This window comes from Lygodium microphyllum, chromosome 11 (assembly GCF_053477565.2).
Source record: "Lygodium microphyllum isolate KBCC chromosome 11, Lygodium_microphyllum_v1.1.10, whole genome shotgun sequence".
NCBI lineage: Eukaryota > Viridiplantae > Streptophyta > Polypodiopsida > Schizaeales > Lygodiaceae > Lygodium > Lygodium microphyllum.
In genome coordinates, this window is record NC_141145.1 from 122,189,016 (window position 1) to 122,206,557 (window position 17,542).

At 42.6% G+C, this 17,542-nt stretch overlaps 1 protein-coding gene across 4 annotated transcripts in view; it reads left to right on the forward strand.

Annotated features, from left to right (window-relative positions):
* The first annotated feature begins 1,209 nt into the window (after window positions 1-1,209).
* Window positions 1,210-17,542, forward strand: part of LOC148029313 (phosphatidate cytidylyltransferase 4, chloroplastic-like) — a 37,998-nt gene continuing 21,665 nt past the window's right edge. For 2 of the 4 annotated variants that reach the window (XR_015692402.1, XR_015692404.1), the window contains exons 1-3: window positions 1,210-2,066; window positions 2,200-2,570; window positions 6,598-6,791. Coding sequence is in view for 1 of the 4 variants with exons in the window: in XM_087688089.1 (XP_087544215.1) it covers window positions 1,653-2,066; window positions 2,200-2,570; window positions 6,598-6,791 (979 nt within the window). In the remaining 3 variants the exon portion in view is untranslated. The remainder of the gene's footprint in view (window positions 2,067-2,199; window positions 2,571-6,597; window positions 6,792-17,542) is intronic. The other 2 variants (XR_015692403.1, XM_087688089.1) reach the window with 1 other exon arrangement.

A 17,542-nucleotide genomic window follows, 5' to 3' on the forward strand; every position in this document is an offset into this window, starting at 1 on the left:
TTGTGATTGCAAATGTGAAAGATGACAAGTCATTTAGCTCAAATTGGAAACTTTGATTAGAAACAAACTTGTTTTATTACAAAAGGTGAGCCATTAGATTAATTAAGCGTGATGTTATGCCCAAGGTTAATTGGATCCTTAAGATTAATCAACTATGTTGTGCTATTTGTAGCAATGTGCTTATAAGTTGCTTTGTTGATGTTGATTTCTTCTTTTTCTTTCATGCTCATTCTTGCATGGCCGACATCCACGTCTCACGATTATTGCTCTGGTATATAAAACAATCATATCTTAACATGCTACTTAATAGTTTAGTGGCGTGTGGGCAACATGCAAATAGGGGGGAGGGTCGATTTTTGCCTGCTCGTTGTTTTAAGTCCAAAAAGTTGCCTAGTGCCTGAATTGTAAAGGGGGGAGGGGGTTGGGACAAATGATTGTCCATAAGGGGAATTGTGTGCCCACACATTTGCATGCCAATGGTGGTGTGTAGCCACCTGTTACACATATTAGTCTAGTTACACACCAAGTGACAGATGCCCACATTGCAAGTTATCAATCCATCAAAGTATTTATTTAGGGGTTGGGATTTTTCTCTCCTTTACACACTGGAGAAACATAACCTACTTTTGGAGAGTCTCCCTTGCCCACTTTACAAAGTGGCAAACATGGTTGCACTTTTTGCATGTGTAACCACCCTTAGCATAGCTCATAGCGCAATTGTCCTAACCTAAGTGATTTAAAAGGGGTTTTGTATGTTGAAGTAGTAGAAGTGTGCCCTCTGCATTGGTTGCCACAAAAATCTTTTATTAACTGAAAGAAGAGAGCTAAGTTTTTGCAAACTTTTGCTCTACGTGGTATCATTTGCGTTAGAGTGCAACCACACGCTTAGTCTGTATTTGCATCCAAACGTGAAGGTGGCTACATATTTAGGAAGTGGGAAAGCAAAAAGGCATGTTACACCTTGCTGACTTTACTTATTTGACATGTAAAAGGTTTAGTAAGTCTGCGCGTGACCTCACTCTTATGGGATTTGTGGCAAACAGCTAAATGGGCCATGTGTGAAGCCCCTCTAATTATCGTTCAGACTTTATAGTTTAGGCTTGGGTTATCTACCTGAGAGATTAGTTTCTATGTTTTTTGAAAAATTAAAAACCATTGTTAGATTCGCAAAGATTCAAGACATGGGGCCGCGCTTTTGTGGATAGGTAGGCAGCGCCATTCGTTTCTGTTGGCTGTGTGCGTGTCTGTGTTCTGCCTATGCTCTCATCGGTCACAGTTAGGGTTTTTCGGCCTGTCAAGTGCATGAATCAAGAAGATGGAGAGGGGAGATTGTCGTTCGCTTTGCTTTGGAACTAGAAGAAGCAGTCTCATTCTAGGGTATGAAAAAGATTTCCTGTCCTGAGGTAGCTAGCAGAGCTTGCAAAGTCTTAAGCTCACATAGAAAGGTATTGCTAATCGATGGTATACTGCCAGAGGACCTGCGCATCCTGCTGAATTCGAAGCATTGAGTCGGAGAATACTTCCCTGATTTCAACCGACTTTAGGCAAGTCTTATTGGCTCGCCGTTTAGCCATGGGATGAAGCTTGCTTGATAAATTTGAAAAATTCGCCACCAAGGAAGCTCGTTTTTGTGCGTTTGCTGATATCTGATAATGACGACAACATTGCATTCCGGAGTATCAGAAGGTTACCTTGTCTATGACAGAAGTCCATCTTTATGCTCTTGCAGCTACACATCCCTGTCTGAACCTTATCTAAATTCACATCGGGGATTCAGGCTCAATCCTCGTTCTGGCAGATGTGATTGCCTATCACGGTGGTCAAGACATTCAGTGTCATATGACACTGTTTCACGTTTAGAACCAGTGCTAAGGTTCTCCCATTGCTTTCCTCCTCAGAGTTTGTTGCTTTCTCGTTTTGGTGCTTGCAACAATAGTCCTCCTTGTCTAGGCAGCAGAGACTTTCAAAGGTACTTGAGTAGAGTCTCGAGTTTCGATGTTAAACAAGTCCAGCAGGAGAGCAATGAGGATGATGTAAGTCAGGCACAGGAGGGCAGTGATGCGCAGGTATCCTGTTCTCAGCTATCTGCTGCTTGAATTCACGTACAAAGTATTTTCATAGCTGAGACGTGTCTGAAAGTTTGAACTTAGTCTATTGCAAGATTTGTATATGTCCAATTGACGTTATAGCTTTGTGTAGGAGGTTGTTGACAATAATGGCAAAGTGAAAGCTCATCATGAAAAGGGAATTTGTGATGAGGGGTTGGAAAAGGTGGTACATGAAGAGATCAATGAAGTACACAAGGAAAAGACACTGCTGCATTATCAGCCAAGAAGTCAGATGTTGAACAGAATTATCTTTGGCAGTGCCATTGGGGTTGGAGTTGGTGCATTGGTCATTCTTGGTGGCTGGTGGTTCACAATGGGTGCAGCGGCAGCTGTTTTGGTAGCTAGTCGAGAGTATTTTGAACTTGTCCGAAGCAGTGGCATATCTGAAGGGATGACACCACCACCTCGCACTGTCTCAAGAGCATGCTCTGTAATTTGTGCCGCGATGCCTATGATCACTTTGTATGTTAAAGCAACTTTTTTTCTCATGTATTATGATTTTTATTTCTTTACTGGATGGTTTTCCTTCTGGACTTTACAGAGTCCCTGTCTATGATGAAACTTGTTTTTAGCCACAGGGATAGTGAAGTAAGGTGGAGTCTCACCAGCATGTGGAACTCCCTTTTATCAGCTTTCTCATGTTTCTGTCTTAGTAGCATCACTTATTATGCCGTATTTCAACTTCCTGTGAGGCCTGTTAGGAAATAAGAACACACGACCTAGATACATTACTCTGTCTGATGGCACCTTGCAAGCAAGTCTTCATCTACAAGTGACAGGTGAATAGTAAACAGGAAAACAAAATACCTGGATCTGTCATCATCTTGGCTGGGTGTGAGGTACATACATTTCATTGGCATTCGCAATATGTATGCAGTTGTAGATGGCAGGCTTATGTAGTAGGAACAGGAGGACAGTAGGCTGATGCAAATCTGGTTGGCGATAAATGCACATGAGCACAGGTGGTAATAGAAGGCACTCCTACAATGATGCACAAGAAGGTCACTCTCTGTAAACAGTGATTAAAACACCAGGAAAGCCTAAAAATTAAGTAATCTGGGACAGCCATCCCAAAATCACTTTTGTTTTTGATGTCTGGACAGCCATCCTGAAGTTTACGCACGCATTTTTGTGGGTGAAAACTATGTTGCCAATGCAACAAACGTTTTAATGAAAATCAGAAATCATAAAGAGATTGTTATAAAGGTTTATTATGGGAACTGCAAGGTGCATCCAGGAAGAGAGGACGATTATTGCCTAGTCAGAAGTCCTTATCATTGTAAGTGTGAAATGATCTCATTTGCCACGTTGTACATCTTGCAACAAAAGGAACGCTTCCTACACTTTTGCCAGGATTTCCCCAAGTTGTAGGTGTGACAACAGTCTCTGAGAGAAAAACTTTTCTTTAAGGGCGGTTTACTTTTCTAGTTGAAGGTTCTCAACCCAGCGATTTGCGGCTTACACATTTTCCTAAGGTTATTAGCATGCTCTTCTATCCAAGAGGTTGGAATTGGCGTTTTTAAAACCTTACTAGTTAAGCATTGTTCCAATTTTATGTGTGCAAATGTGCACACACCATTAGCAAGAGTTTGCACTTAGGACATGATCATTAATATGTGCTATCCGACCATATTTTGTGTTTGATAATAATTGATTGTGACCATAAGAATCCCCTTGTTTAAGGACTTGGAAACCAGAAAATTGGTTTAACCGATCCGTTAGGTCTATAGTTGACTCGCACAATCACAATCCTGACTGCATGGAAATTTCCTTGTGCCTAGCAACAATAAGGCCAATCACAGGTATTGTCATCAGGGTGAATCACATGACATCCTTACTCTTGGCTAATTAGTCGTTTAGATGCCAGTCCTGTGCTCTTGTGTATGGTTGTCTTTCAGATCCCCATCGGGTTGCCTGCACTTGGTTGGTCACATCTGTGCTGGATATCTTTCTTGCCAATTTATTTATTTGCCCGTGTGTAGTAACACAATGTCAAGATGGATGCTCTTCTCTTAAGTATCACTTTCTTAGTTGCCACTGCATATATTTGCCCGGGGTTGCCTGCACTTGGTTGGTCACATCTGTGCTGGATATCTTTCTTGCCAATTTATTTATTTGCCCGTGTGTAGCGACACAATGTCAAGATGGATGCTCTTCTCTTAAGTATCACTTTCTTAGTTGCCACTGCATATATTTGCCCATAACTACACGGTTTTGAGGTGGATGCCCTGCATTGCTTGAATCCTCCAATGTCCAAGAACCATGTGACAGCAACACCAAAACTGCATTTACAACTCTATAAAGCTGTCATTCAAATGAAAAGAAAAGCATAAAATCACAAAGAGGTTCAAGTCATCAGGCTTATCTATTCTTCGCACATAAGATGCCACAAGAAGAGCTGAACTGCTCTATGCCTTGTCCTTGAGAGCATGCTGACAGTGGCAGTTCATCTTGCTCTTGCATGTAGGCCCGGATCCTTGTTTCACCATGTGTCTTTGTGTTTGTCAAAACAATGCTCAGCTTGTCTTTTTCTCTTTGTAGTACCCTAACCTCAAGCAAATGGCTGGATGCTCCCACCTTTTAATTGTGCAAGATGAGTTAACATACCCATGCAATCAGTAGAAAGAGACAGTACAGAAGGTTGAACAAATATGCGGTTAGGAACGAGTATTCTTTTTCTGCAACTGCATGGGGATTGCATATGCCTGCTACAAAACCATATATCTTGGCAATTTTGTAAAATCAGGCTCACACATGCCAATAGACAAAAATGGCACGATGCCTCTATGCATAACTTTCATAAAAGTTCATATCTCTCAGCCAAGTATTAACATACTGGAGAAAAGTGAAATACAGTAGCAAGATGGGACATAGAAGGTTCAAGAAAGACTCTTTTTGGGACTGTATTCCCTTTCGATATTGGCCTTGACTTGGGTTTTTGTTTCTACCTGTCCCCCTTGATCTGGATTTTATGAAGTTGGCTTAACTGGTGCCCTTCGTTCCACAACAAAGATGTGTTGTTTCCCTGATTATGGCATCATGAGAACATGTGCAGTGCCAATTTCATTGGCTCTCTCTGTCATGTGACAGGACTATCAGGTGACACTCAATAGCCATACGATTTCAGAGCCATGGCTTCCCTAGGACTAAGTCCACTTGCTTTGAAGAGTTCACCACAGCTTGCTCACCAAACTACTATCCGCTTTGGTAATTAACCATTGCAAACAATACTTCTCCATCTTGCCCTTGGATTCGACCCAGGATGCTTCTTTCACATGTTGCATTAGTACTTGTTAGTACAGTGTAACTTGTCCTTTCACGAATTGAGACCCCTGTCGCTAGTGCTTATACTGAGAGACTGCAAGAATAAAAGTTGCCGTACAGTAGGTCTAGCAGATAGACCTCATTCTGCATTGGTTTGACAGCAATAATAGGGTCATGGCAGATAGACATTATTCCCCATTGGTTTCATACTTCATTGGTTTGATAGCAAGTTAAGAGGGTCATGATGTATGCAAAGAAAAGAGAGATGCTTCTGGGCTTGGGCCGTTGAAGCTCAGTAGGAACTTTAGTCTGATGGATGAACCCTCACATATGCAGGAACTCTAGCATGATTCCTGTGAGCCCATGAGAAATAATATTTATCCATTATTACTTGGGCCACTTCAAAGCAAATAAAAAGAAGCTTGAAATATGGGAATTTTGGCATGGTAACTGTCGGCCTAGCTCTCCTATCATCTGGCCTGCATTTTTGCATGACATAATTGCCTTGCTTGCAACTTGACGGCACTTGGGGTTGCAATCATTCGCCCTTCCAGTCTTCTGGCCTCTCAGAAATGTGTAAAGCTGACTGATTTGAAGAACAGCATAATTCTGGCAGAGTTACTAGCAACCGATAGGCTATACTATTTTGAAAAGACAGAATGCATTTCTTAGATAACCATGAACATCATAATGTTTGTAGTTTGATGTTTAGTAAGTGATGAGTTATTGAACATAGGATTAAATCCAAGATGACTTTGCATGTTCTTTTGATTTGTATATGTATGAGAGGCATGCTGTTTTTCTTGGAGAGTGATTCATAATATTGTTTTCATGTCTCGGCACAGGGAAATGGAAGAGCATCCATGTGGGATGCCATGTTCATTTTTGCACAGTTATCAATAACAGATTTCTTGTGTTCCTGTCTTGTCACAGGAAGCAGAATGTCTTGTTGGCAAATTGACTTGGAAATACTTATTTGACCTGTCCTACATGCAGTTTAGTATGATATTTACCAAAATTCAATAGGCTTCTTATGCATGCTCACAACTTTTTACTCTGCACGGAATTTGGAACTTTAAATGTTTCGAGTTTGCTATTGAGCATGTTTACAGCTGTGTGTCTTGTCCTTCTATATTTCACTTTCATCCTTGAAACAGTTTATTTGCAGCATATTCTTTCAGTTTCTTTCCTCTGAAGTACAATTTCTGTTGCTGTTGGATATCAGATACTGCGGAGGTTGCATCAGTGTTGCAGTTACAACAGCTGCATTCTTTTTAGCTATTGTTTTACTTCTTCAGCGAGAAAAGCCTCGATTTGCTCAATTGACGAGTGTTATCTTCGGGCTTTTTTATTGTGGTTATTTGCCTAGCTTTTGGGTAAAACTGCGATGCGGGAGTCCGATTCCTGCTCTGAGTCACAGTGAGTACTTAAATGTCACAATATTGTTGCTTATGGTGCAGTAGTTGTTGAAAGAATTGCATTGCCTAAACGTCCACAGTTTAAAACTGACATACACTACAAAACAATCGTGGTTAACTTGATTGAACATATGCATCAAATTAACCATTGTGCTATGATTTTGTAAGCATAAAATAACCAGCTTTGTAAAATTGTATAAGCTCTAAAATCAATTGTTCTAGTATGAGTTATACAAGATTCAAAGTTCAATCTGTCTTGACATTTTCTATTTGTTTCACAGCACTTGTTGGTTTGGCATGGATATCGCAGTGCTAAAAACTTTATGCTAGAATCCAGGTCTAGATTTAAGTGACATACATGTTTACTCATATTTGAGCTAGGTTATCATGAGGCATAGGATGTGAGCTACTAGAGCCCTGTCTTACATATGTTTGTAAGCCACTCGAACCACCCCTCCTCGATGTTGGAGGGCGTCGAAAGACCATGCCCGTGCTACCACCTACTCGAACTTCTCGCCCAGGAGCATGTTAACTGCAAGTGTCACGAGTATCTGTTGTTATAAGCTCTTTATAGAGCTCTGCAAAAATCACCTCCTCCTCCTCGTCCAACTCCTGATGTATACTCAGAAGAGTATCGCCCGTCAACTTGAATGTATCAACATTCACCTATACAATGCACATAAGATTATAAATGTTAAAGTCTAAATTGTAAAGTAAAAACTTTAAAGTCCAAAGTTTAAAACAACAAAATTTAAATTTTATGGTTAAAGTGTTTAAACTTTACCTGCTTCGAACTACCCATGCTTATCATAGTCCTCATCATGTGTAAGTTAGTGTGGCAACAAACTAGCCGCTCTAATTGTCATGTGTGAAGCCGATTGCAAACCTTTGTGTGAATGAGAGGATAGGCACTCCAATTTCTCTCACATGCATCCGAAGAGCAATCCTGGGCAAGGACCCTCATGGCTAAGGGTTGAAGGGTCTCCAATACTTATCCAAAGTTTTGCCACCAAAATAAAGGCTTCACAAGTGACTCTCTTCTCCAAGAAGTGGGAGAAGCAAAAGCTGCATGCTCTCTCTCATCTGCATAGCATCCTAGCTCCTCTAGCATTGCATTGTGGTCATCCACAGGGACCACACGAGTCAAATAAGCAAGCTGGTTCGAACGGATCTCTCTATCATCCATGCCGACGACGACTTATAGGCCAGATATATCAATTTGGCAAAACCATGGATGGGCTTATGCATCTATGCCCATCTCCTCTCTGCTATCTCTAAACCATGTGCACACCGTCTTTGTGATCATTGTACAAGCACGTGCCTCCACCAATGCCGCTCTAAAGAAGTGAACGGGAAGGCCCATGGTGGACCCCTCGCAAGCACTCATATGTAACACCTTGTAAAAGGGAGTCACGACCATGACAATGGCAGAGAGTTTTGCTAAAATTGCTCATTAAGGTACAAGCGCTGCATGGCTTTGGCCTCCTTTGTCTCATGCTTATCCCACTCATTCCATAGAGTAGATACCATTGTCTGGCGCAAGGCGGGGACCGCACCTCATAAAGGCGCTCCACAAATAACCACATGTAAACAAAGTGAGTTGAAGAAGGTTGCTTTAACTCCAAGGTACTATGCTCACGATACATCGCAAGCGTCTTTACCTTGACCGTGAAGAAGGTGACAACTCATGTAGTTTGCGGATCACCCTCTTCACCCACTCGAGCTTCCTAATGTCCTCCATGAGCAAGTCTAAACAATGACTTGCATATGGAGTCCACTTAATCGTGGGAAACTTGGCCTCAAGCAAATGGCCCATGCACCGACAATTCAATTTATTGTTGGTAACAACTTGCACCACATTCAAGGGGCTCACCTACAACCATAATTTACAAATTACAAGTATACTAACAATACTTGGAGGTTAGAGAGAGAAAGAGAGACTCGAGAGTTGAGCCTTTCAAGTTTCAACTTTCAAGATTCAAGAATAAAGAGAGATGCGGTTGAGGCCCGGGGGGAAAGAGAGAATCGAGATAGATATTAGAGAGAATTTAGAAATTAGAATAGGGAGATAGATAGTTATGCATAAATCAATTATAATAATGAAGAAAGTGAAACAACTTTAAAAGGCAATGACAAATGTATACCTCAATGATAGCTTGCCGAATGTGGCAATAAATAAATGCGCCCGTCATTTTTCTCCCCCTCTTGCCGGTATCTACGGCTTGCAAAATGTAAGTGCCGAGTGACATGAGACGAGTATGCTGATGATGCCCCACTTTTTACAATCACTCCATCCGTCAGTGAGAATGGAGCAACCATATTTTATCCATGCGGCGTGAATAGAATCAAGGGCTCTCAATCCTACTCTTCATCAATCTTTTTCGTTCTCATGTGGCTGTATGTGACACCGGTCCATCGTTCACATGGACCCACATTGGCAATGGCTTTTACCGTCTTTTTCCATTGCTCTTGCTTTAGGACATTGAGTGCAAGATTGCACTTAATCACCGTGTGTGCAATTTCAATGCCTATAAGGCATTGCCTTTCCCTATGAAAGGCAATCGATCCATGTATATGATTGGGAGCTTGAGAGAGAGAGAGAGGATTGTCTCTCCAACATCACATGAGCCTCCACTCTGTCTTTTATCGGAGCCGGATGCGGATGTGGAGCCCCCACTACCAATGGTAGAAGCCTTTCCGACATCAGTTGAAGATACACCCACATTTGATGCTTCCTCAGTAGGCATAGGAATTGGTATCAATAAGCCACTTTCTCCTCCTCTTATGGATCCCCCTCTCATCTTGGAGAGAATCTCCTGTGAAGAAAACTGCTAGGGTTTGCACTGAGGAAACACAAAGTGTATGACCACGACAGAAACACAAAGAGGTAGACACAGAAAGCAAAACTCAAATCCTAAACGCAAAACTCAAAACTCAAACTCAGAAACTCAAACACAAACAGAAGAAGGGTGAGAGAGAACACAACTCTGAAGTGAATGAATGCTGTAAATGAATGTAAGAGTGTACAGTGTGCTCAAGGGTAGAGCAAACGTAGGGTGAAACAGTGTCTGATGTGGCTGCCAATGATTGGATGATCAGATCGTTGTAGATGATGATGTCGCTAGCAGTTGACGTCAGCATGGATGAAGGCGCCAGCACCAGGGACAAACACAGATGGAGTGGCAGCAGTCATGAGGGTTGGACAGCCAAGTGCGAGGAGGCTCATGGCTGAAATCTGCATGCAGAGTGAGAAACCCATACATACGGGATGGGCTGAATGGGGGCAGCTTGTCTATTTATAGATGTTTGAAGGGTGCCCCAAAAATTAGGGTTTTTGGGGGACCATTGAAACTCTCTTGGACCGCTCCTCATTTTAGGGTTTTTCATTAATTAAGTGTGGTTTGGGGCTGTTTAAGAATGCTAATTAGCTGATAAGCGTGTTTTAGCTCAACATCTCCTCTGCGATGTTTTGAGGGATCTCCTTGCATGGAGTAACTTGCCCCCTCGTCTTGGAAAGATGCCAGAGAAGCCGAGCTGCTCCACTTGTATAGCGCTTTCTGCAATACTTGCATGTCCAATGGTGGGAGTTTGACTTCTTTGTGTCCCTCTCCACATGGATCGTGTGCAATCATACTTCTCACGAGTCATGGTGCTGATGATGGATGAAGAGGCCTAGGGAAGCGTGAGAGAGAGAGAGAGGGAGAGTGAGATGCTTGAGTCTTGAGTCTTGAAACTTAAAAGTTGAAAGAGAGGGAGAGGCTTGAGGGTTGGGGTAAAGCTGAAAGAGCAAGAGTGAGAGAGAGGGGATGGGAGATGAGAATGACAAATGCTTTGATAGGGTGCGGGATAGAGGGGATGGGAGATGAGATTTGAGAATGGCAAATGCTTTGATAGGGTGTAGGAAAGAGGGGATGGGAGATGAGAATGACAAATCATAGGTCCATTCAAGATCCAAGAGAGGAAGATGAGAATGGTAAATGCTTGCCGAATTGATGTGGAAGGATGGAGGAGAGGAGCATCTTTTGTAGATGAGAGAAGGGTCAAAGTTCAAACAGTCAAAGAGGGGTCAACAGTCAAAGAGGGTTGCCAGTTGGATGGAATCCAAGGAGGGCTGGGGGGTGGGGGGGGAGTGCATAGTTGGAAAAGGGGTTGAGATGAGGTATCCAAGGCTTCCCACCCCCCAAAAAGTGGCACGCAGGCGAAATGCGCTAGATTAAAGGCAACAAAATGCAGGAGGATGCGTTGACACAGCGACAGAAGTTGCACAGTTTTATCGTATGAATTTGTATGGATATGTACGATGCGGTACTGTACGTATCGTACAGTATGATTAGTATCGCACAATGTACGGAGACAACTATGGTTACACCTATGGACTTGCGATATATGTGAACTCAAAGCGAGCTTGTAGTGAGGGGATGTCCAGCTGTTGTGCTTGATACCACCACCTTTGATAACATTTGTGGTTGTGTTATATAGAATGGAAGTGTCCGGATCCAACTCTAGGAGAACAACTTTTAATTCTTTAAATAGGTCAAAGGCCCTATGAGTACATGAAACCATGGCATGTCAAGGATGCTTGGCACATGATGAGGCTTGAACAGGTGAAATGCGTGACCAAGGCTCAACAAGGTGGCTTAAGGGCTAAAGAAATGGTATACATGACAAGGCAAATGGGTCATGCCACAAAGGTTGATGTCAAGTAGGCACATGCTTGGTAGTTGACAAACCCAAGTGGCTAGCATGCTCGTCGAGATGCATGCCGTGCAAGCATTATGCGATGTGCATTTTTGATCTTCCCCTTGTACACCATATTTTTTTGTTGTATTATATGAAGTTCCGTTTTTTTAATTTTTAATTTTTATAAAAGGCTTCTTATCCATGTTGCAACACAATTATGGTGGTTGATCTCCAATAAGATGGTTGTGTACAACTAGTTGTATGCCTAAAGTGTGGGTTAGTGATGTCTAATGTAGGACATGGCTAGCCAAGATGAGGGACAACCAATTGACACGCATGTGAGGGCACTTGACCATGGGATGCTAATAATTGTTGGAGGTAGTGGTGATGAGGCTTGAGTGGGTCATGTGTAACCAAAAGACTAGAGGTCCTACTAAGAGTGGACAAGCCTATAAGGTGACACTTGGGTACTATCAGTGGTGAGCATGAGAAAGCAAATGACATGCAGCTGACTAGCAGCAGTACACGTTCAAATGCTAGTTGATGTAAAATAGGTGAACAATGCACTATCAAATACTTCCTTGGGGGTTGGTGTATATGCTGAGTAGCAGTAAGGAAATTGGACTTATTTGCTACTAGGTGAACGTCTTCACCATTTTTCTAGATTACCATGTTCAAGTGATACATTAGGGACCTTACAAAGTGGTAAGTCATTGTTAGAATGGCTAACTAGAGATGGGGTGTCTAGGCCTTGGGGCTAAAGAATCATATGGAAAAGTGTCGCACAACCATTGCCATATATGGGGCTTATTCCATATTTGGATGGTTGGAGCATTGGGTGTTAGGTACTTCAAAAAGTCAAATATCAAATGAGACTTACCATGTGTTGGTGAAAGGTATGTATGCCGTGGACCACAAAGAAATCAAATGGAATATGGAAATTAAATATAGATAGGTGTACTCTTTCTAATAAATGCTTTGTCTTCCAAAATTCATCTCCAAAGCAAGTTGCTCCTATGCAAAGTGATGGTGTGGTTATGCCACTTGGGATTGGTGGAGGTAAATGAAAATTGTTTGTGGGAGAACCTCTTTTGCATGCTTGCATGGAGATGACTATATATTTTTCTAGGCATGCCCTTTGGGCCATGGCATGTAAGGTATGGGTTTATTATGAGCATACAATGGGGTTTGCAGAGAAAAATGTAGAGCGCACAAGCACAACTAACACATATTGAACTTAGACAAGAACACAAATAAAAAAGAAGAATGGATAATAAATGGAGGGATGAATGAAAGGAGATATATTTGTGTGTGCTCAAAGAGTGGAGTTGGTTCAACAAACTCTCTCTCGTGGGGGACAAGCTAGGGGAGATTGTGGTTCTCCGAGAATGGATTTCAATCATTTTTAGCAAATGCCGTAGTCTTTGACTCATGAAGGTGTGAAGATATGCTAGGGTTTGCATTGAGGAAACATAGCATGTACGACTAAGACTAAAACGCAAAGACTTAGAGAGAGACAAGCAAAACTGAAACCCTAAATGCAAAAACTCAAAACTTAAACACAGAGATAAGAAGATCTGAAGTGAATGAACGCTATAAATGAATGTAAGAGTGTATAGAATGCCTAAGGGCAAATCAATGGAGTGTCGGAGAGTGACATCCACTGGAGTTGGATTCTGAATGCTGTAACCACCGATCAGATGTAATGAGTGGGATACATAGGAATTAGGGGTTAGACAACTAGTTACATTGACTGGGGTATATCCAGTTTAGGGCAACTAGTGATTATCAAGAACACACTCTTCACCTTCATCTTCAGCTTCCATGGCTTCCTCCTCCCTGTCTTTCTCTCTCCTTTCCTAGTCTTCCTTTGTCTTCCTCTCTCTCTCTCTCTCTCTCTCCAGCTCATTCTCCTCTCTCCTCTCAGCTTCATTCATTACAAGTGGTATCAGAGCATTAGGCTTTGGTCCTTTTCTTCTTTCCTCTTTCTCCCTTTTTAAATCCCAAAACCCTAGTTACTTAGGTTACAGGTACATGTACAGTAGGAAGGACCACAGTTAGTCTCAGCTTTTTGGAGCAAGCAAGAGCTATGGTTGGAGACTCAGACACATTTGGAGGTAAAATGGCTAACTTAGCAAGTCGTCACTCCTTTTCATGCAAATTTTAGGAGTCCTAGGTCAAGTTTAGAGACCCAAGAGTTAGAAGAGGGCAAAAATCTCAGTTACTTTTTGCTCTAGCCCTTCTTCTTTCTCTCCTCTTGCAAGCTCCCATGGTTGGTAGCCCCAAAAATCCCTAGGAACTTGCTTGTGCCTGCCCCAAACCTCCATCTAGCACCGGAACCTTTTCCTTGGTACCATCAGCTTGAGATCAAGCAGTGGAGTGGGGGGTTGCTGCCCCTAGAGGCCTGCAAGGCAGCCCTCACAATTTTTGGCGCATTTTGCGCTGGCTGCTCCTACTTGCCCTAGCTCTCTTATTCTCCTCTTGCTCCCCTTTGGCATTCTTGGCCACCCCAAGGCACTCCTTCAGCACTCCCCCCTTTCCCATTTTGGCACTCTTGACCTTGGAACAAACTTGGGAAGATGGACAGTAGCTGGACAGGTTGGGCAGCCATGGATTCTTCACCTGAAGCTATCTCAGCTATTGAAGCTCATCAACCCAAGCTCTCCCACCTTTGAGAGCCCAGCCCCCACAAGCTCCTTCAGCCCCTTTTGCCTCTTCTAATCGTATTGAAGACATGGAGCTCAACATGTATGGAATTCTTGTGGGCAGCCATGAAAGCTCCATTTGAAGCTCTCCATCCTTGAGATTCAAGCTTGGGAGTAAACACGGGAGCCCCATCGTCAGTGGAAGCATTTGAATGCTTGGAGGTTTCATCCATTGGAGTGCTCCAACCAATCCGGCTTGCTTGATGGGAGGAATTGGCATCATGGTGGATCATGCTTCAACTATTTTAACCAAACACTGAAGAGGTATGTCAATCTGATCTTAATCTCTCATCTTAATCCACTTCCTAAGCTTGGTGCCCTTTGTTGGAGAGAATAAGGTTGCAAAGGTCTTATTAGTTCACTCCTTCATTGTATGCATGTGTCTATTGAAATCAATCCTAGCTCAATTGCATTTATTGATATTAACCCCTTCTCGCTCTTGTGTGCTTGGATAAATCCCAAGTGAGTAATAAGCCTTTGTAAACGGGTAAGCAGTAGCCAATGAGTCATTGGACTGCCAATGTAATCCCTATCCAAGCTCTTGTTCATCCTTGCATCTCATGAAACGATCCAATGTTTCCTTTCCAATGCATCTCATGCTGATTGTTAACAAAAATGTATGCCTTGTGCACTAAGGTTGAGGAAAAAGGCTGATGCTAGGCGAGGTGGTAAGCCAAAAGAGAGGTGACCCTCCCTTACCACTTAAGATCTTGAAGGGGTGCACAACCGGGCCCGGGGGGAACTTTGCCCATCTCTTGGTGATTCGAAGTAGGATACTTGTTTGCAGGTGCAGGTACTCTCCTATGGTCACCACCTCTCCTGATGAAATGATCCCCCTTGGACACCCTTTTAGTGCTTATGGTACCTATGTATGACACTTGAAGTGTATGTAGTCAGAAGAGATGTATGGCATTAGGCGTCACTTATGCAATGATGGCAAAGCAGATGGACATGCAAATGTGCTTGGGATGGTGATTAGTATGCTCAGGATGTTATTTATGATGCTGCTTTGGCCCTTGAGTCTATGAGCCATTCATATAGTGCTTTTGCATTAAGGGACATACATTGTTTTTAGTCAGTCCATCAGGACAGTCATATAGATTCAATTACAGAAAATTTTGTATTACATCTAGGAGTGAACCCTATAGCTCATCTCGAAGAGGGCTTCGTCCGCTCCGGTCTGAATAAAAAATCTCCCCAATCAGAGCTACAGTCTGAAAGTTATGGTCATTTTTGTGCTCTGAGGTCACTGTGGACAGGGTGTAGATTACTCTAGGACAAACATAGAAATCCAATTGCAGAAAATTCTGATCATTTTCTATCACAAAGCTTAATAGCTCATCTTGAAGAGGGCCTTCTCCCCTCTGATTTGAATAAAAAATCTCACCAATTGGAGTTTCCAACCAAAAGTGATACCCTATTTACTGACATTGGGTCCCATGGATTGCATCCAGATCTCTGACTAGAAAGACAAAAGTAAGGCCCATGAAGAACTCCAGAGGGAGATTAGAGACTTGAGAACCTCCATGAATGATGAATCTAGCTTGGCACAAGATTACCATGGTGATATGCATGAGGAAGTGTCCGATATGGATCCCTACAGCTTGCTCAACCACACCTTATGTTAGCATGAGCTTTGTCACATGGAGATGCATAATGACATGGTCACCAACCGCTGCCAAATGATGTCCAAGTTTGATGAAGCAATTGAGTAAATGGCTCTCTCAAACTCTAGCACTTAGCAACCTTGGAACAACTCACCACTCTGGTAGCTCAGCTAGCTACAACTTCGTCCCAAGAGAAGGCAAATGAATCCAAGTGTGAATCTCGACACCCTCCACCACTAGAGCCACTGTACGGGCCATAGGGCATTCTTGGATCCAAGGGTATTCCCCCTTCTACCCATGAGGTTGGTGAACCCTCTAATGCTCATGACAAGCTTCTGTTGAGCTTCCCCATCAACCATGTAGCCAACCCTCCACTGAGGCCCTCTCCCACCATTGGTAGAAACTCCCCCACTCTCCCTTGGAGCCCCAACGGAACTTATATGAATCAGCCCCCCCATGGACAGTATGGTATTAATGGCTAGCATGGCATTAATGGGCAGCATGGGATAAATGCACAACATGGTATGTATGGGCAGCAAGGTATGTATGGACATCATGGGATGTATGGACACCAAGGGTTTCATGGGCAACAAGGCCCACATGATTTACGTGACAAGATTCTTCTCACTAAGTACAATGGGCAATCCTCCTCACCATCAAACTTGGAGGAACAGATATCCAAGCTAGAGTCCTACTTCAATATCTACCCCCGCACTGATGATCAAAGAATTATCTTTGCTTCTCTTCATTCGGAAGGATTTGCCCACACATGGTGGTGCTATATCAATCGAGAGAATCATTAGTTCATTGATTGGGAAGACTTTAAAGTGCATATGGTTCAAGTATATGTATCCCTCGTGGAAAAAGAGCAGTTGGTAAGACGATGGTATACTCTTGATCAATGCAATCTCAATGTGCAAGAGTACACAAATTAGTTTATGAACTTGACCATGTATGTGGAGAGCATTAACGATGATGCCAAATTGCATATCTATGGGTTGAAACCGAGCCTATTAGCAGATGTCATGGCTCAAAAGCCTACCACACTATTTGATGCAATTGAATTGGTTGAAAGATATGTAAAGAAGTATTGTAAGAATGAAAATTTTCAAGAAACCTTCAGGGTGGGGATGGATTGTAACGAGTGGGATACATAGGAACTAGGGGTTAGACACCCAGTCACACTGACCGAGGTATATAAGGTGTAAGAGTCCCAGTTTAGGGCAACCAATGATTATCAAGAACATATTCTTCACCTTCATCTTCAGCTTCCATGGCTTCCTCCTCCCTTCTTCCCTTCTTCCCTCTTTCTTGTCTTTCTCTCTCCTCTTCTAGTCTTCCTTTCTCTTCTCTCTCTCTCTCTCCAGCTCATTCTCCTCTCTCTCAGCTTCATTCATTACATTGGAGATGAGAGTGTTGAATAATGAAGGGTAGCAGGTCGGCCATCGAAACATGGCAATTAGAGGCTGAAATCTGGTAAATGCAACATTGTGTCATTAGAGAATGCCGAAAACTAGTCACCAGAGATAGAGAACTGTCAAGTGATAACAAGAGAGGTGTATGCTAATGCAGATAGCTTGCTAGACAACAAAAACACAAGTATTGTAGCACTCACGTGGTGGGAGAGATGGTAGTAGTAGCTACCTGGCACGAGATGTTGAAAACGCAGGCTGATCAGATGCTATGATGATGTAGCAAATGTAGACTTTCAAACGGCAATGCGATGGTTGAAAACAAGCCGCCTAGGGCTGGATAGTGAT